The 27384-nt window shown below is 34.8% G+C and overlaps 1 protein-coding gene across 2 annotated transcripts in view; it reads left to right on the plus strand.

Moving 5' to 3' along the window:
• The first annotated feature begins 245 nt into the window (after positions 1-245).
• Positions 246-27384, plus strand: part of ZPLD1 (zona pellucida like domain containing 1) — a 56207-nt gene continuing 29068 nt past the window's right edge. The window contains exons 1-2 of one of the 2 annotated variants that reach the window (XM_039322446.1): positions 246-397; positions 12348-12461. In XM_039322446.1, the coding sequence (XP_039178380.1) occupies positions 316-397; positions 12348-12461 (196 nt within the window). In that variant the 5' untranslated portion in view covers positions 246-315. Of the gene's footprint in view, positions 398-8714; positions 8948-12347; positions 12462-27384 lie in introns of those variants that run through there. The other variant, XM_039322447.1, reaches the window with a different exon arrangement.

Below are 27384 nucleotides of genomic sequence, written 5' to 3' on the forward strand. Positions count from 1 at the left end.
TTTTGGAGGTCATCTAGTGCAATCCCCTGCTCAGGCAGGAAACTCAATACCATTTCAGTGTTCTTAAAAACTTCCAGTGTTGGAGCATTCACAACTTCTGGAGGCAGGTTGTTCCAATAGCTGTAATAATGAATGAATGAATGAATGAAGAATGAATCAATCAATCAGTCAAAATAGTAATAGAATCTATGTTTTCCTTTTCTTCTCTTTCCTTTTCTTCTCTATTGCAGGAGGAGTAGGAGGCACTCTAAGACTTTTTCTAATAATTTCTTGCCTCCCTCAGATTAACACGAGCTTCAGTATCTGTTGACTTAAATGCTTCCGGATGTCTTCTCAAAGTCTTCTTCATGGCTTCTTACAGAACATTGTCAAAGATTCTTGGATGGTGGCAAGTCAGGTAACATATAAATCAACTGCTAGTTGGGAAATCACTCTTATTAGAAAACAAATGTTGCTGCTGAGATATTTAACAAACATGTATGTTATTATTTTTGACTGATTTTGGGTTATGCATTATCTTAACCTTTTATTTTTTTATTTCACTCTATCCCAATTGAACTTTATTCCTGAAATATTCTTTATACAGTATTTTAAGTTATTTATTCTATCTACTATGCTTTACTTAATTAATTAGATTTGATAAAGCATTTTCTTCATTATACTTTTTTAAACCTCATTATCCTTTAACAAGGTGTTGACCTCATTTATGCTATTTCTCTATATGGGGAGATTCTTTACTTTATTGCTAGGCAGGTTCTTAGTTCTAGAAGGAGAAAGTGGTCCTGTTTTCTAGAGCTATTCCTTTTCCTTCATTGACCAGTTTGTTGTCTGAATTTTCAACTAGATGTTTTCTTACCCTTATCAGTTCCTTGTGTTAATTGTTATAGGCATCCTTCTAAGCCAGGGGTGTCAAACTGCCGGCCTGTGGGCCAGATGTGCCATGCCAAAACCGTGCTCACCCCATTGCCGGCAATGGACAAAAAGTCGTGATATGTTGTGACACGTCACATGACGTTGCGAGTTTGACACCCCTGTTCTAAGCAATTGTACTCAATATTTACTGTCTATATATTAGAACAGACCTAAGTTAAGTATGGGAGATTTGCAAATTTGAGTGCTTAACATGGCTTTTGAAATAATGCCACACCACTTGTTAATGACTGTTCAAAATTATGAAGGCACTGAACAAGTGGTACATGTGATTAGTCTTTAAAATCCCAAGCACTACAGCACTCTCGCAGTCACATGATTGCAGTCTAGAAGCTCAGCAATGGGCTCACACATGGTTGATATGTGATTGTCATTTGTGACCTCCCCTGCTAGTTTCCCATGTGCAAAGTGAAGTTACTCTAGTAAGTTGCTCAGAGTCCCACTTCTTTTTCCCTTGAACAGTCAAATATAAAATATGAGATGTGAGGGATCTTGTATTTCATAGTGCACACAAATGTGTCTCCAACATCCCTCTGTCCATAGTGGCCAGCTGCATACTTCACACACTTGGCAGCAGCCACCCCTGTCTTCACTGTGCTTGCATCAAGTTGAACTTCTATTCACATTTGTGCACTCTACCTTACCTGGCAGCAGTCACCCCTGGCCCTGCTGCGCTCATGCCGGCCACCCATGCACCTTTGTGCACTTGGCAGCAGATTCTACCAGTACCTGCCTGCCAGCCTGCTTGCATTGCACCTGTGACTTGCCACTTCCTGTAGCTTCCCTTCTGACTGAAGCAGGCAGGAAGTTGTAAGAAGGTCCTTGCTTTGTGACACTTGATCCTCTCTGAATGATGGCAATGGGATTACTTTATCAGTAAAGGATGACCTGATCAATTAGCAATGGAAATTCCATTCCCAATTACCACTGTAGGTCAAAGACTACTTGTAACATATAGCCTTTAATATAACGTTTAAAAGCCTTTTGCAATCAAGTAATTCAGAACCCTGGTAACAGTAATCTGCCCTTTTTCTGATAAGAAGATAAAAAGAGAAAAAAGGAGATACCAGAAAAGCTTTGACTGCTTTTTACTTTGGCTCAGCATCACCCATGTCATAAAACTTTCAACAGGAAGAAAGATGATATAAGAAATAATGAAATGAGTATCAATCCATTCAGTTTTTTAAAATAACATTAATTCCAATTAAATTGATTTATTTAGCTGAAGGTAAAAGTTTTTCTTTAAAAAAATAACTATATTAAGCTTATACTCACTGTTCTATCATACCATTAACTGAGATATGTCTGTAGCTCTTTTGAATAATAGCTTATCAAACCACATTTTTTTCAATGAACAGGAAATTATGTTTACAAAGATGGATCTTATATCGTGCCATATTTTATGCTTTCTGAAACTTTAATCAGTTCAATGACTGTTGCTGTTTAGTATTAGCGAATGAGTGAAAAACTTTTAGTCTTTTATTTGATTAAGAATATTGCTTTGTCTCTTTTATCTCCTCTACTTTAGCAAAGTGTTCTGAATATCAGTTTTTTATTTATTTGTTTATACTATTGGCCAAATTTAGGCATTCTCTATGATATGAGAATATGAACAAGCACCACTTCAAATTGTTCAGGGAAGAAAGAAAAAAGAAACTAAATCTTATAAAATTTTCTGGAAAGTTAGAATTAGATATTAGAATTACCAATATCAAGCAAAGTGCAGGTGTAAGCATTCAGAGTCCCTCATGGACATCTGAGAACAAAGGAAATGTCTGCCAATAATGAGCAAAGAACTTTGTAATAGATGTATTTCAGATACAGCTAAGTCTGTCTTTTGTTTTCTACTCTTGTGATATATGAGGCAGTTACCGTAAATGCCAGCGTATAAGGCAACTTCCGCGAGCACTGAAATCGGCGCCAAAGATGGGGGTCATCTTATACGCTGAGTCGTCTTATACGCCGGAAATACTGGTAGTTTCCGGCGTATAAGATGACGTTCTAGGAATGTGGCCCGGCTATAAAGACGGGGGTCGTCTTATACGCCGGGTCGCCTTGTACGCTGGCATATACGGTATATGCAGTTCTATTAGTTCTGCTTAGAATATCTGTTCACAGTTGCCATGAAAGGCCCTAAAGAACTCTGCTGGTTACATAGCAAACTTCTTTCTTTATAAGTAAAGACCATACAGCAATAAAAATATAAGCAATTTATGAAGTTGAAATTATTTGGGAATGGAATAGCTGATACTGTTTTATGTATTTAAAGGAATCAATAGAATAGGGACTTTATTTCCATTTCTTTTGACACATTGAGAACTCAATATTCTGCTAGTGGTAATGAATAAATATCGTTCTTTTTTAATAAAATATTTATCTCACAAGATCTAAGTAGTACAAAATGTTTATCTTTGGCAATCACAAACAGATTTTACTTATTTATCTATGTGCTGTGATAAAGGCATTTGCTACTGTGATGTATGTCTGATTAATTTGCTAATTTTATTGTTTGTATCTTTATGATCTGCTTTTGTATTATATACTATACACCTTGAGATAAATCTTGCTAAAAAAAAGGCTGAAATTTTCTATGAGAAATTGTGTTTTACCTCTTCAGAAGGAATATTCACATGTATTCAGCACAGTGCTGTGTTAATCTTCAACTGGAATTTAATTGCATAAAAACAGGTTGCTGAGGGCTGCCACTATATTTATCTCTGAATCATATAATTGGGAGGTCTATTTGGGGCACTGAATCTGATCTTGTTCAGTAGAAGAACCCAATTAAAGGATCCTAAGAGATGGTTTCCTAGCCTTCACTTGAATATAACCAATGAAGCGGACATACCACCTCTCTAGGACAGGGCTTTTCAACCAGTGGTACAGGTACCACCTGTGGTACATTGGCACCTGGCAGAAGGTATGTGACCATCCTAGAAAAGTGGTAGTGGAGGAGGGGAATGAGCTGAACCAGTGGCGGCACAGCACAAGCCTGAGCGAGAGATGGCTGGAGCTGCAGGGCTGTCAGGGCTCAGTGAAAGTGCCAGGATCAGCGCCAGGCTCCAGCTGGAGCTCGGCACTGATCCTGGTGCTTCTGCTGAGCCCTGAAGAAGCACCAATCAGCTGGAAAGCCACACTGATCCTGATGCTTCTGCTGAGCTCAGAAGAAGTGCTGATCAGCTGGAATTTTGCAGCATCTCCAGGGTCTTGTGATTTGCATTCAGATGCTTGGCAACTGATTCATATTTATGTCGGTCACAGTGTCCCAGGGTCATGTGAAGTGACCAAAACCTGCTGCAACCACCCAGGTGGGGGGATGGTTGGAATAAAAACCAAACACCCCCCCACCCCCCTGCCAATTCTCAACAAAAATGCTCACAACAATGAAAACCTCGGACAGGAGGAAGAGTACCACCGGGCGCTGTCTTGCTCGGCTGTGGCTTGGAGGGCACTTTTTTCAGTGTCATTGTAACTTTGAACAGTCACGAAGCGAACTGTTGTAAGTATTTTTAAAATACCTGAAATTTGCTTTTGGAAAATATCCTTCACACCTTTTTGGTTAAGATCATGCTAGTAGGTACTAACAGCATCATTGCCATTATTTTTTTTCTATTTTATTTTGTTCTAGTTGATTTCTATAGTACTGCAAAGTTTATCCATTTGAACGTCTGAAAAGGAATAGATATGCTTAGCACTTAGTGCAATTTCTGTTTGCTTTTAACTAAGTCTGTTCCTTTTGAACTATTTTTCAGTTGCTGTCTTCCTTCTGCAGAGAAGTCTCCAGTTGTTTATTATCTATTAAATCATATTTGACCATCTACACTAAGTATTTAATTTTTATTTCCCATACTTTTATACTCTTAGTGTATTAACAGTGAAGATGATGAATATTGTAAGCCATGTTATTTTTACTATTTTCAATTGTTTAAAAGGCCTTATTTCAGCAGCACTTCATTTTTATAGATCACAAATCTATAGGAATCGTATGTATTGCTTAAATGGACCTGTTAAACCATGTGGCCATTACTGCAGGATTTTCAGTTTTACATATAGTTTAAAATGTTCTTAATTGTTCCATGTTTTGATCAAATATATTTTGCCAGTTTTTGTGAAGTACAACCCATCTAGAAAGAGTACAGAGAAGAGCAACAAAGATGATTAGGGGACTAGAAGCTAAAACATATAAAGAACGGTTGCTGGATTTGGGAATGTTTAGTCTAATGAAGAGAAGAACGAGGGGTGACATGATAGCTGTGTTCCAATATCTCAGGAGCTGCCACAAAGAAGAGGGAGTATTCTCCAAAGCGCTTGAAGTCAGGACAAGAAGCAACGGATGGAGACTAATCAAGGAGAGAAGCAACCTGGAACTAAGGAGAAATCTTCTGACAGTTAGAACAATTAATCAGTGGAACAACCTGCCTCCAGAAGCTATGAATGCTCCAACACTGGAAGTTTTTAAGAGAGTGGACAGTCATTTGTCTGAAATGGTATAGAGTTTCCTGCCTGAGCAGGTGGTTGGACTAGATGACCTCCAAGTTCTCTTCCAACTTTATGATGATGGTGATGATGTTACAGCAGTCTACCATCTTGGTAAGTTAGAAGCTTTTCCCAGAAATCAAATCTGTTCTGTTTTCTGTATCATAGTAATCATTCTGCATTTTTCAAAAAGATCAGTCATATCTAGCACACTATAAAATTAAAACAACCTTTTCCTTCTTTTGACTCAGTCCCTATGAACAAATCATGCATGTCTCCCATTCCCCCCCCAAAAGTGATAAATTAAACATTCCAAATAATGAATCTCTGCTGTTGTTTAAATATGAAAAAAGAGAAGCATGCAGAGGGATATGAGAGTTGCTCAGAAGGGATAAAAGTGATGGAACCTATCTAATAACTGCCTTTGAAATTCTGAATTTTGGTAACATATAGTGACTTTTATGCTAGATAAATAACAGAAATAAGACTTTCCTCAATAAAGAACCCCTGGCCACCCATCATAATTTTTCCAATGGAACTCATATGATTACAATTGTTCATAAACTAATTAGCAAGGAAGAATAATAGCTGAAACCATGAGAGATAATGATAAGTTATTTAGGGTTGTGAAGTTTTGAAAAAATTTAACAGGATTATGAAATTTAATTTAGCTTGCTTTTTACATATAAGATGTATATATATTAGTTGGTGGGTTTCTATTCTATTTTTTTTTCCATTGGCAGCAAGTCATTTAATCAGGCATCTCTTTCTGTGAAGCTGAAGCTGGGGAAAAAAAGGAAAAGAAAAATAAATCCATGTTTTTACTAATTGCAGAATCTGATCTTTGGCTGAAATGAGAAAAGGATTTTGAACTTTCAATGAGAAACTCAGAGTACAAATTATATTATGTATGCCTGCAGAGCAATTTCTGAAATTGTAAGATAAGAAGATTATTTATTATTTTATAGGGGTACAACCATTCCACCATTTACATGAAGATTTTTTATTCTTATTGGCTCTAATTATAAAAACAAGTACTTGAGATATTTTTCTCCCTCCTGACTCAGTTTTTTTTCTTCCTGTGCAAGATCTATAAAGAGAAGACTACATAGATTACAAGCATGTAGGTAGGATCTACCTTATTATTGGCATTTATAAGTAGTTCTGTACATTTTTATTGTTCAGGAAGTAGCATTTTTTTCCTTTAAAAAATAAAATGTGTATAAACTTGCATATGATTAAAGTAAGCCCCAAGAAGTGAAAAGAAATAATCAGAGTAAAAATTAAGTATTAAGAAAAAATGAAATAGAACAAAACTGTTGAATAGTGAACATAAAAATATTGATAACACTATAAAAGGTTAATTCTATTTTGAGATCAGCTCAGTATCTGTGAATGCATGGCCATGCAGTTTTCCTAGCAATATTACAGAAATGGTTTACCGTTATGCTCTTCCACAAGCCTAATTTTTCTTGATGGCTTAGTTAGTGTTTGACTGGAAGACTAAGTGTTCCAGTCAAACATTAACTAAGTCACCACTTAGTTTTTCAAGCTTAGCCAAATTGATTAGAGTTTCTATCTGTATTAAAGAACTGTACTCCTTATTTCATTTCTTCTTAACACTTTAGAAAAACAAAAACAGCAATTTGTATTTTTCCAATTCTCTCTGCTCCTACATCTCATTCTTTTAAATTTTGCTTGAGAACCAGGTGGAGAAACTTCCTGACAGTTAGAACAATTAATCAGTGGAACAACCTGCCTCCAGAAGTGGTGAATGCTCCAACACTGGAAGTTTTTAAGAAGAGACTGGACAGCCATTTGTCCGAAATGGTATAGGGTTTCCTGCCTGAGCAGGGGATTGGACTAGATTACCTCCAAGGTCCCTTCCAACTTTACTACTACTCTACTACTACTACTACTACTACTACTACTACTACTACTACTACTATTATTATTATTATTATTATTATTATTATTATTATTATTATTATATTTCTTCTGGACTGACATTCCATATTAGGCTGGATATTTGACTACTCCAATTAAAATAGCTTTTTCTACAGGTTTATATTTATACATTAAACTTTAGTTTATTATCTATATTATCCATTTTATTTCACCAGAATTGTATAATATCTATTGGCCAGAGGGCCACCTTAGTTTTAATTGGTATTATTTTGAGGAATTATTTTGAAGAAAAATTCTGAGGGTTTAGGGATGAAATCATTGTTTAAATCTTTCTAAGGCAGAAATAACCTATTTGGTATGTTAATTCCTTTCATCCCTTCTGACAATGCATATTGAAAAACTCAGTTTCATTTTCTATCATATTAATGTATTTTCAAATAAAGATTTTTTCCTCTTCCCATTTCCATTCCACAAAAGTGAACTAAAAATCGGCATAAAATTGTGTAAACAATTTTTTTGTAAACAAATCTTAGCAATCCCAAACGTGTTTTTTTTCATGAGGCAACTGGACTTTCTTGTTTTTCTTTGAAGACTTTTTGCTTCTCATCCAAGGAGCTTCTTCAGCTCCTTGAAGAAGCTTCTTGGATGAGAAACGAAAAGTCTTCAAAGAAAAACAAATAAGTCCAGTTGCCTCATGAAAAAAGCACCTTTGAGACAACCATGACCTGGATGACTGTGAATTTTCATAGACAAATTTTAGCGTTGTATGCTGTTTTGTATAGTTTCTTTGAACTGATACAATTTTGTGTATAAATTCTCAAGTACTATGCATCACTACATTAAAAATACAAATTTGGAAACATGTAAAAAGACAATAATGTCTTAAAGTTGGTTTATTTTGCAAATACAAATTATCTACAAATGCAAATCATATTAAATCTGTCCTAGTTTATAATAAACAGTAAATATTATTTCAATGATATTTACAGTAAAAATTCTGCCCTGTATCTCATTTGATCTCAGTACCGAATGCATTTTCATTCCTTCCCACTGTGTTGTAGACTATGAACACTACTGAAAAGAAGTTAGAAATTTCTCACAAAGCACAACAGTATAGTGATAACCTTGCGAGCTAGTGACCGATATTATCTCTCTGCTCATTTCTTTCCCCTTTTTATCTTTTTTTCCTACAGATAAGACTTTCTTTCAATGTGCTGATGACAGAATAATATCTCCAGATTGATTGCTTACCCCACACAGACCTGTTGAAATATTTCTACCTTGGAAAGCTGGAGATCAAAAGCATCAGAAAAAAGAAGGGGGGGATGGGTGGGATACAAAACAGAAAAAAAGCTATCATAAAGAACCTACTCAACTTTCAGTCGGAGCATGAAGACAGTTAATTTTTTTCAGACCTGACAGAGCTTTCAATCTAAAATCCAGACATACCTAAATATTAAATAAATAATTAATAATAATAAAAAAATCCATAATGGGTACCTCTTTTCTCTTCTGAGGAACTGGTGAATTTTTCTGCAAAGGTTCTGTTAAGCTGTGATGTTTAACACTTGATTACATGTAGCAGAACAGGATACATGGAGTATTGCTAACTCAGCAGGTACAAAGGATTTGGGTAAGTGACTTTTTATAGAAGCCACTTAAAATATTACCTCATTTTTTAAATAAACATCAAAGATTGTGAACAGTTTTTGAACTTTTTTTCACTATCATGCGGTTTATATTCAATGTTAGAAGTTATAATGGGCATTGTGAAATCAATTTCTGTCAAAATTCCAATGGGCAGAAATGTTTGTTTTTCTTTTCAGTTGGTGCTTCTGAAATCTAGCTGGGTAGCGGGACTTTTTTGTTCACAGAAGGGCCTTATTGTGGAAGTCATTTTGAGATGATGATGAAGATCTAAACAAAACTCCGCGAATCAGGGAGAACAGATATCTGTATGTCAACTATGCTATCAGTCTAACGTACTCAAAATTGAAGGGCAAAGGAAGGAACGTTACAATGTGAGATTTTAAAACAAGATTCTACTGTCACTGCTGGATATTAATCCAGTTATTGGAAGAATAATAAACCAACTATCATTCAGTTTCTGACATTTTTAAAGGACATTTTAAGTGATAGAAAAGATGAATTTGAAATAAGCTTCACTGTATTCTGGGAAGATTTTCATTTTTCTCAAAAAATAAAGTGTACATACAGTTTTATCATATTCATATTATTTATACAGAACATTTGATGCTAAATTAAGCACCTTTTAAATTAGGCAAAGCATATTTCAACAATTGCTTCCAGGATCAAAGTATCTCTTAAATCCAAAATGAATACTGATCAAGATTTAAAATAAATAAATTCTATAAAAATAGACATTTTTTTAAAAAAGTATCAACCATGAAATTTGACTTTTTAATAATGAAAACTAAGAAATATTTTTATATACTTAATGAAATATCAGAAAACACAAATATCAGAGGTACTCATGACTTTGGTTGTTTAGATTGGGATATGAAATGCTACAGCTAGATTTTATATGAACAAAGACAAGATTTTATATTCCCAATCCTGAGATCATAATTACCTGTGAAGCAATAATGGGGTGCAGCCTTTTCATTCAAACTCAGAAAAAATGACTTCACATTTATATTATTTATTCTACCTGCTTTTATATTATTTCAGTTGTTATAACTCAGAGAAGAAAGGTAATGCAATATCAATAATACAATAGCCGTAATTTAATAATGAATTATAATTATTATTGCTAAACCTTCATCTGCTAATGAAAGACAGATATTCATACTTTTGTTTATTTCCTCAGAAATATACAGAATAATTAAAGGCACCATGACAATTACTTTGATCTATAGAAACATTTGCAATTAGTGAATGTTGACCCTATGAATCTTTGCATGTTCTCTGAATAGTATTTATTTTTCCAGTCTGGTATTGACTGTTTGAGAGATAGCAGCAACAGCTTTTCTTCCACAAAACTCTAATCCCAAAGATTGTATCAGTCAGACTGAAAGCCATCTGCATGCATTTGATGTTGATCTATGGGTCATCCCCAAAGGAAACTACACAAAGTTTTCAGACTGCTTCCAATTTAGCAAAGTGGTTTCATTAGAATGAAATATGCAGAGCATTTAAAAATGTTAATTAATTATGGCAGCTGTGAGTACAATGACATTTGCTCCTTTTCAGCGTCCACATATCCAGTGTACCGGTATATGTACTTATTAGTAATTGCAGAAATATTCCCAAAACATACACCTTTGGAAAATGTCAAAGCAAAACCATGAAGAAATAAGGATGGAAATCCAAACAGATCTGAATGGGGATAGTTCCAGCTGAATTTACTTATATTTATTATGAGTACTCAGTATAGTGGTATTATTTTCTATTGTTTCAATACTGATGAGATCTTAATAAATATACTTAAATAATATCATGTTTCATATATAGTATTTTAAAAATTGTTTCTGAACAGCATAATAGACTGATTTTAGTGGTCTGAACAAATAATGGTGGCTATTTTGTGTTGTTGGTGAGGTTATTACCTGAAAGACACTTATAAGGTTTTGGTAGTACTGTGATAAAACTTATATTTTTTTTGATAATTAGGAATAATACCTTATATAATAAATTCTTCAGTTTATAAATACTACTTTTAATATTGACAATATGCTATGAATTAAAAAGTTAAATATATTATTTCTACTAACTACTATTTTTTTAACATTTGTTTTTTATTTACATTGGCCAAAATGTTTCCAACCAAATGGGACCAGATACACATAAAATGTGTAATATTGTAATGTTAATATATTATAATATGTTGCTGGCTGTGGAATTCTGGGAGTTGAAGTCCTCATGCCTTAAAATTGTCAAGTTTGGGAAACACTGTCCTAGGGTTAAGTGAAAGTGGCTGGCCCATGGTCATACAGGTGCCTTCCTGACTTAAGAGGGACTAGATCAGGGGTGTCAAACTGTTGGCCCATGGGCCAGATGCGTCATGCCGAAACCGCACCCATCCTATTGCCGGCAATAGAAAAAAAGTCAGGATACGTTGCGACACGTCATGTGACATTGCGAGTTTGACACCCCTGGACTAGATCTACAGTTTCTTGGCTTCTAGCTCGGTGCCTCAACCACTAAATAGGTTCTCATTATTTCATTAATGAAGATAAAAACAGGTAAAAATGAGCATAGAAGCTTACCATTGATATAGCAAATATAAAAATATAAGGTGTATATGCCCCACTTTTTTGTCTGAATCATGTTATCTGATAAAGCAGAAAGCCTAGCTTCTATATAGTCTACTTAATTATGTTAATGCTAATTTTGCATTTCCCTAACAAATGTATTGCCAGTTATTTTTATTAAACAAAACACTAAAAAGTTCTAGCTTTTTATTGGTAGGTTTCCTGCATATTAGTCACTATTAATTTATTTTAAATGACCTGAAAAGTGATATTTAACAGTGATATAACAATTGTAACAAGTGATGTAACAATTAAATCAATTGTCACTACTGACAATAATCCAGTCATTCTTTGTTATAAGCCTGAAAATAAAAGAATTATGTTTAAACATTTTATTCATAGTCCCACATAGAATTAAGTACACAGTAAGAAAGAAAGGAATTTAAAACAAAATATATTTTTTTTATTTTGAAAGAAAAGAAATTATAAAATAAAATATTTTGAATGGAATGCAAGAAGAGTGAAAATAGAGTTTTCTTAATTAAAGAATTACAGGCAGACATTCACATTCTATAAGAATACTTTACTTATACTGTAGACTAGGGATGTCAAACTGCCGGCCCATGGGCCGGATGCATCATCCGGAAGCCGTGCCCACCCCATTGCTGGCAATGACAAAACTGTCCCGATAAGTTGTGTGATGTCACGTGACGTCATGAGTTTGACATGTCTGCTGTAGACTTTCTAAAATCAGATCAAGTATAGCATCCTGTTCTGAAGCCTTTTATTTCAAATATGATCTGCCTAATATTTTCCTAGGTTTTGCAATGGAACAAATATGGCTCCTGCTTTTGCTGTCTGGAAAATTGCTGTCAGTGACTGCACAATTCAATGGATATAACTGTGATGCTATCTTACATAGCAGGTTTCCTGGTAAGTATTTACTACCATATTTTAAATGTAAAGTTTTTATTCCCCTGCTTTGAAAGCATACTTACTTGTAATAAATACCAATCTTTGTAGTCAAAGAAGCATATAGAGAGTATTCATTAAGGGATTGAATTCCACTGAAGAAACATAGAAATATAAGCTCTGCTTCATTGAAGTGTGACTGCTACTAATGAAAATAAAAATAAGAGTTTCATGTTGTCATTAAAACAGTGAGTTTAATATATCAACACATTTTTCCAACAATAGTGGAAGATTCTAGATGTATGATTGAAAATTCATGATTTTTGTTTTTAAGACTGAATTCAAAACACATAGATACAGTTGCTAGTTCTGTGACTACCATTAAGTAAGAATATTATCCTAAAGGTTTTGATCATGAAAGGTTAAAAACTGCCAGTAATTCTTAATTAAAATGTCTTATCGATCTTCCCAATAAACATTACAAAAATTCCAAGTCACGAATATGAATAGATTATTTGAGCCTTATGTACATAATAATTAAAGGCAGAATGTTAAATGATATAAATTTGCATTCTTTTGCCATCTTGAGACTGTTAAATCAAAGGGAAGCATGTTCAATAAATGGTTAGTGGAGTTCTTTCTGCTCCCAAGTTAACTCGGCCATATTTTAAAAGCAGTGATCTATTAAAATACACCTTCAGGATGGTTTGATTAATCCTATTTTTATACATTAAACTTACCATACAATTAACAGCATAGCATATTAAAAATAATTGATTGTCTATACAATCTCAGAAAAAAAGAATTACAAAATAAAATAGAAGAATAATTGAACTTTAAAAGAAATTTAAAATTCATTAAATACTAATTTAATAACTACAGCACTTAGTGAACCTGAGCAGTTAATAATGAATAACTGAAAATGATTTGTGATTTCTTTTTGACGTGGTGGGATGCTAACTTTAGATTTAGAATCCTGGATTAAATGGTAATCTCTTTACTTCTAGATTGCTTTATTCTTTAATGGGGAACAGAAAACATGATTTTTTTTCTGTCTAAACTTCTGGCTTATATGCCATATATTTTTAGTCCAAAATAGAGATGGCAGAAAAAACAAAGTATCTACTCACCTTTCTGATCAGTGAACACCTCTAGCTAAAGCTGGTTCCAACCTCCAAAAGAAAAACAAGAAAATTCAGTAGGGCTTCCGATTGCCTTGAAAGTTCTTTCACATTATTTACAAGCTTTTAGAATGAAAGAATTCATGCAGATAAATGTTTGTGCATAATTTGAATCTGAAGTTTAGAACTTGATGTAATGCTTTAAATCAAAACATGGCAGAACTGAAGATTCTGAAGATTAATTCATATAAAACAAGAAATACTTTGCTGAAATATTGTGATAATTGCTGTGCTACAGATGTGGAAAATCTTTTGAAAGGAAACAAGCAGATTCAAAATGAAGCAATCCATTTATTCAATTATCACTGAGATAATTTCCAATTTCTAAACATTTGTTATAATGATGAGCAAGATAAGCTTATAGCAGCATTCCGAGAGAAAAAAAAAATGCCATTTGCTTTTACTGCTGCTCAAGTGGGTGCTTGAAAAAGAAGTTATTTTTGAAGCTGGTTTCCACTTCCACTTACAGTAGATCCAGCCTTCTGTGTTTCTCTTGTGAAATTTCTGCATTTCTCACTCTTGCCAAGTGAGATCTCTCAAACAGAAGGCAAAAATGATAATGATTTTTTTTCCAGATGCCTTCCTCCCATCCTTTGACAGTTCAGAAATTAAAGTTACTGAGGCAAATTCATCTGATAACTAAATAATAATAATAATAATAATAATAATAATAATAATAATAACAACAACAACAGACAGTAAGTGCCGCCTATGCAAAGAAGCTGAAGAAACAGTGGACCACCTGGTAAGCTGTTGCAAGAAGATTGCACAGCATGACAAAGTAGCAACAATGATGCATTGGAAGATCTGCAAAAAATATCATTTGCCTGTAAGCAAAAACTGGTGAGATCATAAAATAGAGAAAGTCATAGAAAATGACAAAATTAAACTGCTCTGGGACTTCAGAATTCAAACAGACAAGCACCTGCAACATAACACCCCGGACGTAACAATTGTCGATAAGAAAGACAAAAAAGTCTGGATAGTGGACGTGGCAGTGCCTGGAGACAGCAGAATAGACGAGAAAGAACTGGAGAAGATAACAAAATACAAAGACCTACAAATAGAAATAGAAAGACTGTGGCAAAAGCAAGCAAGGGTAGTACCAATAGTCATAGGCGCTTTGGGTACAACCCCAAAACAATTGGAGCACCACTTGAACACCATTGGCATTGACAAATTCGCTATTAGTCAATTGCAAAAGGCGGCCTTACTAGGAACTGCTTCCATCCTGCGACGATATCTGTAATACCATCAAACATCCATATCTGCCTATCCCAGGTCCTGGGTAAGGACTCGATAGGTACACAAAATGCCAAATCCAGTCTGAACATCTGGCTGACTGTGCGATGATCCATAATAATAATAATGGTTAGTTTCCATCCATTGCTTCTTGTCTTTCCTTCAGGTGCTTTGGAGAATAGCTTGACCTCTTCTTTGTGGCAATCCCTGAAATATTGGAACACTGCTGTCATGTCACCCCTCGTCCTTCTCTTCATTAAACCATACCCAATTCCAGCAACCTGCCAAATCCAGTCTGAACATCTGGCTGACTGTGCGATGATCAATAATAATAATAATAATAATAATAATAATAATAATAATTATTATTATTATTATTTGGCATAATTTGGAATTTGACATTAACAAATTTGCCATCGGTCAATTGCAAAAGGCGGCTTTACTAGAAACAGCTTCCATCCAGTGATGATATTTGTAATACCATCAAACATCTACATCTGCCTATCTCAGGTCCTTGATAAGAATTCGATAGGTAGACAAAAATACCAAATCCAGTCTAAACATCTGGATGGCTGTAATAACAACAACAACAACAACAACATCTGAATTCTTTTTCTAGCAGTTTTTTGTTTATAGGTAGATTATTACATGAATAAGTATTTACACCAGATGTTTTAGAGAAGTTTATTGCTACAGGACTGAATTAGAGGAAGGACAATTTTGATGATAATGATAGTGGTCTTAATGATTATGGTTTTAATTTATCACTTATAGAAAGACTGTACACTTTGTGTGGAACAAAATAAATCCATGTACTCCATTTTAAATATGCCTCATAAGGAAATCCCAGTAGAAATTTGATTTTTAGCTTTCTATATTTTTTTAAAAAATATATTTTGCATATTATTATTGTTTGGGAAAACATTTATAAGAAATAATGATCACATTTTAAACAATATAGTCTTTCAAATATTACACTTAGTCACATAATATTTTTATATGAACTTCATATGTCTTCAAGCAATGATACCATTAAATCTATGAGAACTGGAAAGGCTATTGGTTTTGAGTGGTATAGGATGCACATTATAGAACATACATTAATTTTCCAAAGATGCTTTTTCAAAAGGCAACTGGACTTTTCCTTGAGGACATTTCACTTCTCATCTAAGAAGCTTCTTCAGTTTTCTTCAGTTCTTCAATGAAAAGCAAAATGTCTTCAAGAAAAAACAAAAAAAGTCTAATTGCTTTTTGAAAAAAGCATCTTTGGAACAACCATGATATGGATGACTAAGAATCTCCATAGATAATATACATTAATGTTTTTGCTGCAATACTATCATACTTTTATAAAGAGCCATGGTGGCACAGTGGTTAGAATGCAGTACTTCAGGAGTTCTATCCTGACTGGCTCAAGGTTGACTCAGTCTTCCATCCTTCTGAGGTTGGTAAAATGAGGACCCAGATTGTTGCAGGCAGTATGCTGAGTCTGTAAACCACTTAAAGAGTGCTGTAAATCACTATGAAGCAATATATAAATCTAAGTGCTATTGATGTAGTGATATTTTTTGAAACAAAAACCTTTTTTTCCAATATTGTTGCCCAATATCAATAGAACATTGAGGCCATAAATTAGACATTATTAGCACTAATAATGTCTAACTAATCTGCACACTTGAGTTTATAAATAGTTGACAATAATTGGATAAAAAGTTTATTCTTCAATGCTGGAAAGATAGTACAGCCCATTATTACAATCTGTATTCATTTTCCATCTATAAAGTGGCTATCAGTATAATGGGAAGTCTGATCAATATACTGCTTGCGTTATCAAGGTTTAATGATCTGCTTAAAATTTGGATCAAGTGACTTTCACTATATTTCTGTTTTATTTATTTAGTTTGCTTTGTGTTTCTTTTTTTTAGTCTTTCATTTTTATGTATCTTAAAGTATAGATATGTATAAAAAGAATGTTCTGATTCAGAGGAACCAGATGCTTGTTTTTATTTTTATGGAGACTCAAGTAAAACAAATTAAATGCTGAGTCTTGGTGTTTATAGACCACTGTTCACAACTGACTATGGAGAAGCAATAATGGAGTAAGAACAAATTGTAAAAGTGACCCCCCTCTTGTACTGTTATTCTGGATATTATAAGGCTGTGCAAAGCATCCCTTTATCCCTGCTGAGGTAGCCATGGGCAACTTTCAAAGCAGATGTATGAAGCTTGTAAAAATGAAACTAATGATTCTTTATATGTGCACCTGTCCATAGTGAAGCAGCTATTTCTAGTGTTTTGTACAGCTGTGTTACTACATTAACAATGAAATTGCTCCTGCTTGAAGTTCTCCACTGCATTCATTCTTAAGATTCAAAATAGCCTTTCAAGCATTCATAAGAATTTTCAGCACTAAAAACACCTTTAAAATATTTTATTAGCTTTATCAGATAATTAACTCTTTTCATTATGTCAATGAATTGAAGCAGTTTCCTTTACCCCTGCCTTTAGAATGAATAGGTTGTGCATATGGTATTATGCTAATGTCCTAGGGCACCTTCCTCAATTTTTGCTCATTTCTCCTCTTTAAATCATTTCTAGATTTAAATACAGGAAATAGCTGAGGTGAGTGTAGAAAAGAAGTCTTGGAAGATTGGGTTTATTAAGGATGCATCTTTATATAGAAAATTATAGTTAAAAGTTCCACTGGGTTCTTGAATAAAAATAAGCATATCACAATAAATAGTTCAAAGCTGGCCTTCTGTGTTTCTGTAGCATTAATATTATACACATTGAGAGTGGAGCATATGCTGATGCATTAATTTAATTTTATCCACAGATTTGAAGGCCAGTGTAGACTTCTGTATACGTGTGTGTTTATCTACTATAAATGGTAACAAAAAAGTATGTGTATGTTAATTATGAAGCAGATTAGATTCAGTCTTCCCAAACCATATTTGAAAATCAGTTATAAGTCATACATACATATATGTCATGCATAATAAATCCATTAGAAGGACAATATTTATTCCCATTCTTTATATAAATATCATTTTCAAAATTATTTTACCCATGCATAAATAATTAAAATAGGAACATATGGGAAATTTGTTCATAGCGCTGTATAGTATAAGTAACTCCCTTAATAGAAGTACTGTTTGTTTTGGCATTGATTTATAACCATTTTTTGAGTCACAGAGTTTATATAACTTTCAACCAGTTCTATGATTAAATATAGAACATTGTAAAAAGCTTTATTCAATAAGATTATGTCATACTTTTCACTTAAATTTACAATGCTGTGAGTTATTTTCATTAAGTTTCCAGAAATATATAACTATTTCTCTGTGCTATTTTTATGACTTTAAATTTCTTTTTATACTTATATAGTTTGATAAATCTATATCTATATCTATAGATTGTTCTAGTATTATGTTTGAAATGAATGAATGAAAATATGTTAATTACAAGTCACAGCAGTCATTTGGCTTTTAGATGTTATGCAGAAAAGACTATGAGAAAAACAAAACTAAAACTTGCTTCCAAAAGTTCTTCTCCTGATGTTTTAATACAACAAAAAATGAAGTTTAGTGGTATCTCTAAAATGTTACTGACTGATTAAAATATATTAATACTGGTAATAGCTTTTGTTAAAAATGATTATCATTGGGTACCTTGGGATTCCCAAATATTTATGAACTCTTCTTGCCAAAAGATAGTAACTTTTAAATTAGATTGTTCAAAAAAGGAGATAATTATAGCAGACATCATAGCAAAAGATCTGAAATCAAAGTTTTGGCTTCTTACTTTGACTTAATTTCTTATATTCAGTCTTTTTTCTTTGATGATGGATAAGCAAGAATTTTTTACACTCTTATATTTCCAACATCTTACTATGGACTAGACTTTTGCTATTTCTTTCATAACAACCTATCAAAATATAGATACAACATTATAAACACAAACACTAATAGGTGGTGATAAATGATGTGTGATTTGTTTGTTGGAATCAATTTTATTTCTAAAACTTGGTATCCTTCCTTCCTTCCTTCCTTCCTTCCTTCCTTCCTTCCTTCCTTCCTTCCTTCCTTCCTTCCTTCCTTCCTTCCTTCCTTCCTTCTTTCCTTCCTCCCCACACCTCCCTATCTCCTTACCTAATTACATATGTACCTACCTACATTTTGGTTTTTTCCTTTATTCTAGCCCTTTTGGTAACTAAGCAAGTTATACATTGAAGTAATTATGATAACAGTAATGCCAGTAATGTCAACTGCACATTCTATAATACATTTATTATAACATGAAATGAAGAGTCCTGTGCATATATTCACAGTTTATAGATAACAAAAAATAGTGGGGAATTGAGACTGTGCCAATTTATATTAGTCCTGTTCTTAGTTTGTCAGAGCTTCTAACTATCTGCATCATGGATTCTGGAAATGCACTCAAACATAATATAAACTAACCATAAAGACTATTTCATACAAAAATGATGGATAGAATTATATTTGCAGGGACCTCTGTGCTAAAAGAATCCTAAATGCATGAAGATTGAGGTAATGGCTCCAATCAAGAGTGTATCATTACAGTTTATATATTACAGGTTATATTATATTTACAGTAGATAAAATGTATCAGATATGATCTCATTTCATAATTTAGTTAAATGTTCATTATATTTCACATCTGGGAAGCAACAATATTAAAAATACATAAGCTAATGTATTTTGTTAGTCAGTTAGTGGGCAGTGTTTCTTTAAAAATTCATACATAGGTTCTTCCAAGTCCTGTTCCCTTGTATTGAAACCTTATGCAGGAAAAAAAAATCAATTACTACGTAACTGCCATTCCCCTTCACTTATTTTAATAATAGATTTCTGGATTTATAAAACCTCTTCTGTTCCTGTAGAAACTACTATTAAATTGATCTAGAGACACTGTCATTCCTTGCCATAATTAGAAAGTGTATATTTGTGTTCAATATTCCAGTATTGTCAGGTAATTGAAAACACAGTGCTATTATTCATTCTGACATACTGATTAATGTCAATATGTAATCATTTGATATTTTAAATACACTAAATTATAATGATGATCTAATAAATTCCCTGTTTAAATTAATGATCCAAATAGTGGTGTAGCATGAAAAATAATTAGAGCATGGAGAAGATTAAATGTTTCTTGTTCAGCAATATTTATCCTAACATGTAAAAGATAAAGATAATTCTAGCATAGCTAAAACTGGTTCTTGAGACAAATTTAGTTTATAAAAGAAATCATAAATAACTCTTCAGATTTTCAATATTTTTGTCCAGTCACCTTTTCTACTGTAATTCTCACTGTTCATTTCTAAAATGTTTTACTGAGTACATCTTTGCAAATAGTTTAAAAGCAAGATCAATATTTTGTTATCCATCAAACATGTACATGTAAGAACTACAAAAATGATGCATACAACTGTGGAGGAAACTCATAGGAGTGAGTGGGGTAGAAGATATCTATTTTTTAATCTTCAGCAGACAGACTTGAACACTGGGCACTATCTAATAAAATGAAATTCAGTGGTGAAAAAAGTAAGGTTCTACATTTAGGCAAGAAAGATCTCGGAATCATAGTGGACAATCACTTAAATATGAGCTAGCAGTGTGCTGCAGCTGCCAAAAAAGCCAACACACAGTGCTGGGCTGCATTAACAGAGGGATAGAATCAAGATCACGTGAAGTATTAATACCACTTTACAATGCCTTGGTAAGGCCACACTTGGAATACTGCATACAGTTTTGGTCACCACGATGTAAAAAAGATGTTGAGATTCTAGAAAGAGTACAGAGAAGAGCAACAAAGATGATTAGGGGACTGGAGGCTAAAACATATAAGGAACTGTTGCTGGAATTGGGTATGTCTAGTTTAACGAAGAGAAGGACGAGAGAAGACATGATAGCAGTGTTCCAATATCTCAGGGGCTGCCACAAAGAAGAGGGAGTCAAGCTATTCTCCAAAGCGCCTGAAGGCAGGACAAGAAGCAACAGATGGAAACTAATCAAGGAAAGAAGTAGCCTAGAACTAAGGAGAAACTTTCTGACAGTTAGAACAATTAACCAGTGGAACAACCTGCCTTCAGAAGCTGTGAATGCTCCAACACTGGAAATTTTTAAGAAGAGACTGGACAGCCATTTGTCTGAAATGGTGTCGGGTTTCCTGCCTGAGCAGGGGGTTGGATTCAATGAACTCCAAGGTCCCTTCCAACTTTATTATTATTATTATTATTATTATTATTTGGAAATTATTTTCCTATAATGTCTATTTAGAACTGTCTCTTCACCTCAAGCAGGATAGTTATTACTACTACTGTTCCAAAAAATTTCCATTCCATCATATAATGGCATCTACCTGTGAAAGTGATAAAGTTTTGGAGAGATATGGTATGCATTTGAACAAAGTTCAAAGTGTCATTGAAGTTGATCTAGTACCAGTTTTTTGGAGAAAGAACTAGCTTATAATTTTTCCTAAGAGATAAAGAACTTTGCAGCTATATTCTTGAAATTTGAGCATAATTGTTCAGTAAGCAGTGGGGCTGAAAAGATGGATTGTTGCATATTGGCTGAAGAAACTTTTCATCAGTTATGATAGTGAAAAAAGAACCAAAGAAGTACACAACAAAATTGGAGCATACCAGAGCAGCAGTAAGAAATTCTCTTTATATTATTATATTTCGGTTCCATAATTGTGTAAGTTCTGTTGGCTATATAACACTGTAGACTTTGCCTTATGGCAATATTTGTGGGATGACTGTCATCTACCATGATTTCCATTTGCTTTTGTAGATCTAAAATATGACACAACAACATTAGAGGCAAATAGTAGGTCTCAGGTAGTTCCATGTGTAATCTTTCCTTCTAAGATTTCTGACAATCTGAAATAAGATTGGAAGACCAGGAAACTCACCAGACTGCATATGTAAGTGGGAACAGTTGGCAATGCAATTTTTATGTCATATACTTTGTGGAGATTTGTCAACACTATTTGCCAAGAACACATAGCCAAAGAATTTTAACAATTGTTAAATTGTTAAATTCACGCTTGTTCTAATTAAGATCAGATTGACATAATGCAAATGGTCAAAACTATGAAAACTATGTTCAGATGAAGTGGTGCCATACAATCATGTGTCACCACTAATGTTAAACGTGCCTTTTAATTTAGTAATTAACACAATTACTTTTTGGAATATTTCAGTAGCTGACAGACATTTCAATACTGAGCTGTAGCAAAAAAAGTAATAGGTATATAACACAGTTATAAATCGGATGGATATTCAATTTATAGCAACCAGCATTAAGAGCAGATTTGAAGAATAATTTAGCAGTATATGGATCATAAAATATGTTATCCACTGTAAGAGTAATGTACTGTACCTATTGAGAAATCTTATATCCATGCAGATTCAAATTTTATCAGGTTGTTTAGATGTGCTGTAGGTGACTAGTGTTGAAAATACCAATAGGATAGAGTAAGCTACTTGGTCATTGCTCTTCAAACATCAAGATTCTCTTTTCACAAGTTGTCAGAGATGAAATGGAATATGTCTATATGGCAAACTAGTTGGATGAATGGTTGCATTCTTTTTCAACTTCAAATGACAACTTTATCCTGAAATGTGAAAATACTCTGGAAAATTCTAAGGAGTGGGTTAAAAGTATGTTAAGTTCATAGGATATATTTGTAGTCATGGATACAGTGGTGATTTGTGAAGAAGCATGATTTCACTCTGGCATATAGTAATTACTATATCAGAGTCAAACGTGTTTATTTTGAACTTTTTTTACAAATATGATGCCATAATAAACAATTATGAATTGAAGAATGTTGCAAAAGAAAACTCGGACAATAGATGATGCAATATCATCTGAGCACTTAGCTGAGGTATTGTATGTTTATTTGCTCTTGCCATGTGAAGAAGCTTGGGATGAACAACAGATTTATTTATAACTAGTTGTACCCAGCCACGCGTTGCTGTGGCTCAGTCTGGTTAAATAAAAAAGAAAGAAAAGAGAAAGTGCATGTTTGTAATATGTTTAATTTCACAATGCTTGTGGATATACAATATTTTTTGTTGTTCCATTGTCTGTGCAGATACAGAGATTGTCTGAAATTGTAGCGTGTTTTTCAAAAAAGCATGTTTTTACCTGTCACAGGTGTGACATCTATATAATAGTAAGTATATCAAAACATAAAAACATGCCATATTCGAATGAAACATTGTGTCAAAATTTCAAAGCAATTGGTGAACAACTTTTGGAGAGTTAGGATTTTGAACAAAAGAACATTTACATTTTTATTTATATATAGATGATTTAACTTCTCATAGGTAATTGCAAGTAGTACTACCATTGCAAGACTAAGATGTCTATTGGATATTGACCAGCTGCGTACAAGGCTGGACGCACCTGCAGAAACTCCTGGTTCTTTCCCAGGGGGGGAGGGGGACCCCTACGAGCAAAGGGAAGGATGTTGGCAGAATTCAGACTCTCAAAATGAGGCCACAGATGGCCTATTGCAAGATTCCGCGAGTGTTCCAAACAGGAATTAAGGGAACCAGTTAGCGCATAGGTTACAGTGCAGACTCCAGCCAGGGAGTCACCCCGGGGGCATAATCATTACACACTTACACCTTTCAGCACTCCAGTCAGGGAGAATAACCGGGAGCATCCTAATAACTCAAACATTGCAAGAGAGCTGGCACACAATCAATACAATTGGCCCAACATAGCCACAGTTCCCAGAGAAGGACACGGCCACAGGGAAGTGGGAGAAGGGCCAATTTTAGACATTGAACCCTCTGGTACAACGGAGGGGGCAACTGAGTTTTGGGACAATGCTGAAATAACAGACAGTCCTCCTATGGAACTGGGGAGTGGAGGAAGCCAGCCTCACGTTAGGTCCAGTGTGGGCTTGAGAGGCCATTCAGAGCTACCCAACAATGGCAGCTTAAGAGAAGGGCCAGATCACCTGCAACTAGGCAGGTCAACCAGGTTAGAGAGCAATGTCCTGGCCTGATGAGCCCGGTGGGCAAGCAAGCAGGCCAGGCATCAGGGCATGGTCCACGGGGGCCACCAGGGTCTGAGAAGGGGGGTGAACCTATAACCTCCATGGGACAAGGTGTACATGGAAATCATCCAGGCCTACGCAGGTCACAGAGAGATAAGAGGTCTCCCAAATATCTTGAAGGTTTTATAACCTTATTGGCCAGGCAGAAACAATAAGAGTGTGTTTCTGTGAAAGCCAGAAAAGGAAACACTGGGAGTAATGCCCAAAACAATAGCTTGGTACCTCGAGCAAAGTGGATTTACCACGCTCGTGTTGAGGTCGCGTTAATTGTTCATGTAGTCTTAGTCGGGGGGAGGGGGTGTTGTGTCCTGAGCCTGCGAAGGCAGGCTCGGGACGTTGCAACGGTCCTGGGCAGCTGCAAGCTGCCCGGGACCAGACTGGTCGGCGCCAGCACTCACGCGCATGCGCGAGGCGCTCAGCGCACTGAAATGTATCTTTTTGGCCTGGGGAACGTCCTTAAGAGAGGCTGAGAGATCTGTGCTGCCTTGAGTTGTAACGGGGCTACTGAAGACCAATAAAGCGTTCCTGAAACAACAAGAATGTCTCGCGCCGTCATTGCCATTAACCGAGGACTCAACAGTTTATATATATAAGCACAGAACAGGTTAATTGATGCAAATATGTACAATAAGCATCCAGACTTTTGCTTTCATTGCATGCAAGTGGAAATTATAGTTTTAAAATATATATTGCAGGAAAACATGTATTACTGAGCAAGCACAAGCTTATCTTTTTCATAATCTTCAGCCCTTCTGTGTCAGGCAGAATTTTAAAAATCTGCAAAACTTGAGTGGCTAAGGCCAAAACTTCCAGGGAGGTTATGTTTGACTTGGTGCTGACAGTGGTAAATTCTTCTCTGAGAGGGTGTTGTGTCACCATCTTTTAAAGATGTAGTGGTTCACCCTTTTTTCAAAAAATTATTGCTAGACCCAACTATATTGGACAACCTTTGTCCAGTTTTTAAAATTTCCTTCTTATGGAAGGTTGTTGAGAAGGTGGCTGCACAATAGGTTTGTAGACCCGAAATCCAGAAAGAAGCAGATTATCTGTTTATCTTTCAGTCAAGATCCAGGACTGGGTAAACTTAACAATATTGGTTGCTCTTTTGATCAATGTCTAGTGGGAGCAAGATAGGGCCATTTTGTCCATCCTTGCTTTTGACCTCTCAGTAGCTTTTGATGCCATCAGTCATTGTTTCCTTTTGGATTGACTTTGGAGTTAGAGATTCTGTGGTACTGTGTTGGTTCTGCTTCTTCTCCTGTGGTGGATTCCTGTTACTGTTGATTGTGGAAGAAGGGTTTCATCCTCAGTACTTGCTTTATGGTGTTCCACAGGTTTTTGTACTTTCTAAGCTCTTGATTAACATTCCATGAAGCTGCTGTGTGGGGCCATCTGACAGCACAGCATGAGATACCAAAGGACAAACAGTACAATGCTCCAATAAATCCCAGACTAGAAGGAGAATCATGTAAGGAGAACTTAGGAAACAATACTGGATTAAAAATTCTAGTTTATTGAATATTGTAGGATAGAAGAAAAAGAAATCAAGATGGAGACTTTCAGCCTCTAAGACTTGCAGTATACAAAGTGAAGAGATAAGTGAAGAGATTTCACTGAAAAACTATTTTACCAACAGTGTCAGTGTTATATATTTTGAAGATAAGACATATAATGCTGATTTGTTGTGTGTCTGCAGGAGCAATAGACTGTGGGCAAATGGCAAGATGCAATCTCTGTCCCTTTCATATGTGTGTTGTGACATATGTACATGTGTAAGGAGACACTGTGACTTTATGGTTCTTGCTTTGTCATTCTTATATATCTGTCAGATTCTGCAGTTACTCACGATTGTTGGCTTCTATGCTTCTCTCTCTGGTCAGGCTCACTTCTGTGAGCAGGTCTCCTTTAAAAGTTATTTAGGCTAAGGGGGCAGATTACAAAGAGACTGCATTCCTCACCAAGACTGGGAAACATGATTTATCCTTTATATTTGGTTTCAAACCATCGATGGAATACATAGATCTTTACCAGTAATTGAATTGTTCCACTAACTTGTTGATACTAGTCACCCTTTAAGTATTCCCTTAAATACAAGACAACCAGCTGAAACAGATTTTGCAAAACAGCAGTTAACCTTACCACAGAGGGAATAGTAAGCTATTAACACTTAGTAATGAAATCAACAACAATAGAAGAGTTATTTCAGTCACAGAAAAAAGTGAATTGTAACAAGAGTGAAATACAAAAAAGAAGATGAAAAGGCAACAAACAGAATCCTGCTGAATCCTGGAAAAAAGTTTGGACTTTGCTAAACAAAGGATCTTTTACTTTTTTACCTTCTGCTAGTGCTAAAATCTCATGTTCATTTTTTTTCTCCACTATGGATGAAAATTGATTGGTTTAATATCCTTGTTATTACAATTAGATACATAAATGCATAGAGGTAACTGTCAACCATTGATTGATAATGCTAACCCTAACCCATTTGGCAGGAATAATAGCACAATACAGCACAAGTTTTTTATTCTGAATGAGACAGAATAAAAGCAGGAGAAAATGAAACTCACTGGCAGACAAAAAAAGATTTTGATGGACAAAAAGGGAACAAGAGCCTGAACATAAAATAGCAGTTTTCCTTGCATGTATGAACAAGCAGTAGTTGATAATTTTAATGGCATGTGACCTATTCATGGAAAGAAAAGAGATTATAAAAGTACCCTGCAAAAATCTGCATTATATTACATTCCAAAAACAAGTCAGTTTAGACATTTTACAGAAAATTTCAAAAAGAAGTAGTGCATCTATGTAGATATATTTTTAATTCTGCAGATGCAGAGCTGCAGAAAATGTGGCATTTTTTATAGAAACCGATAATTATTGCATTTGGAAAATAGTGTAATAGTGTAATATTTATAAATATAAGGATTGTGGGTATTCTTTATGGGCTCTAAGGGCTGTCTTTGAGAAGAACTGGACTAATGGCCTTATGGTTGGACTGGAACACAAGTAAGTGTGTTTCCTACATATATCACTGAATAGTTATATCAATAATGAACTATGTGCTGGAGAAGACTCCTGCAAGTCCCCTGGACTACAAGATGATCAAACTGGTCCGTCCTAGAGGAGATCAACCCTGACTGCTCTTTAGTACTTTGGCCACCTAATGAGAAGGAAGGACTCACTGGAGAAGAGCCTGATGCTGGGAAAGATTGAGGGCAATAGAAGAAGGGGATGACAGAGATGGAGTCACTGAAGTAGTAGGTGTGAGCTTAAATGGACTCCAGAAGATGGTAGAGGACAGGAAGGCCTGGAGGAACGTTGTCCATGGGGTCGTGATGTTCCCTTAGTGCCATACCATAGACTGGTGATCCAGAAAAGCAAGCAAAAAAATATATGTAAACAATATTTTATTTTTT

The sequence above is a fragment of the Crotalus tigris genome, unplaced genomic scaffold, assembly GCF_016545835.1.
Source record: "Crotalus tigris isolate CLP2741 ecotype Arizona unplaced genomic scaffold, ASM1654583v1 scf7180000024115.3125172, whole genome shotgun sequence".
NCBI classification, from domain to species: domain Eukaryota; kingdom Metazoa; phylum Chordata; class Lepidosauria; order Squamata; family Viperidae; genus Crotalus; species Crotalus tigris.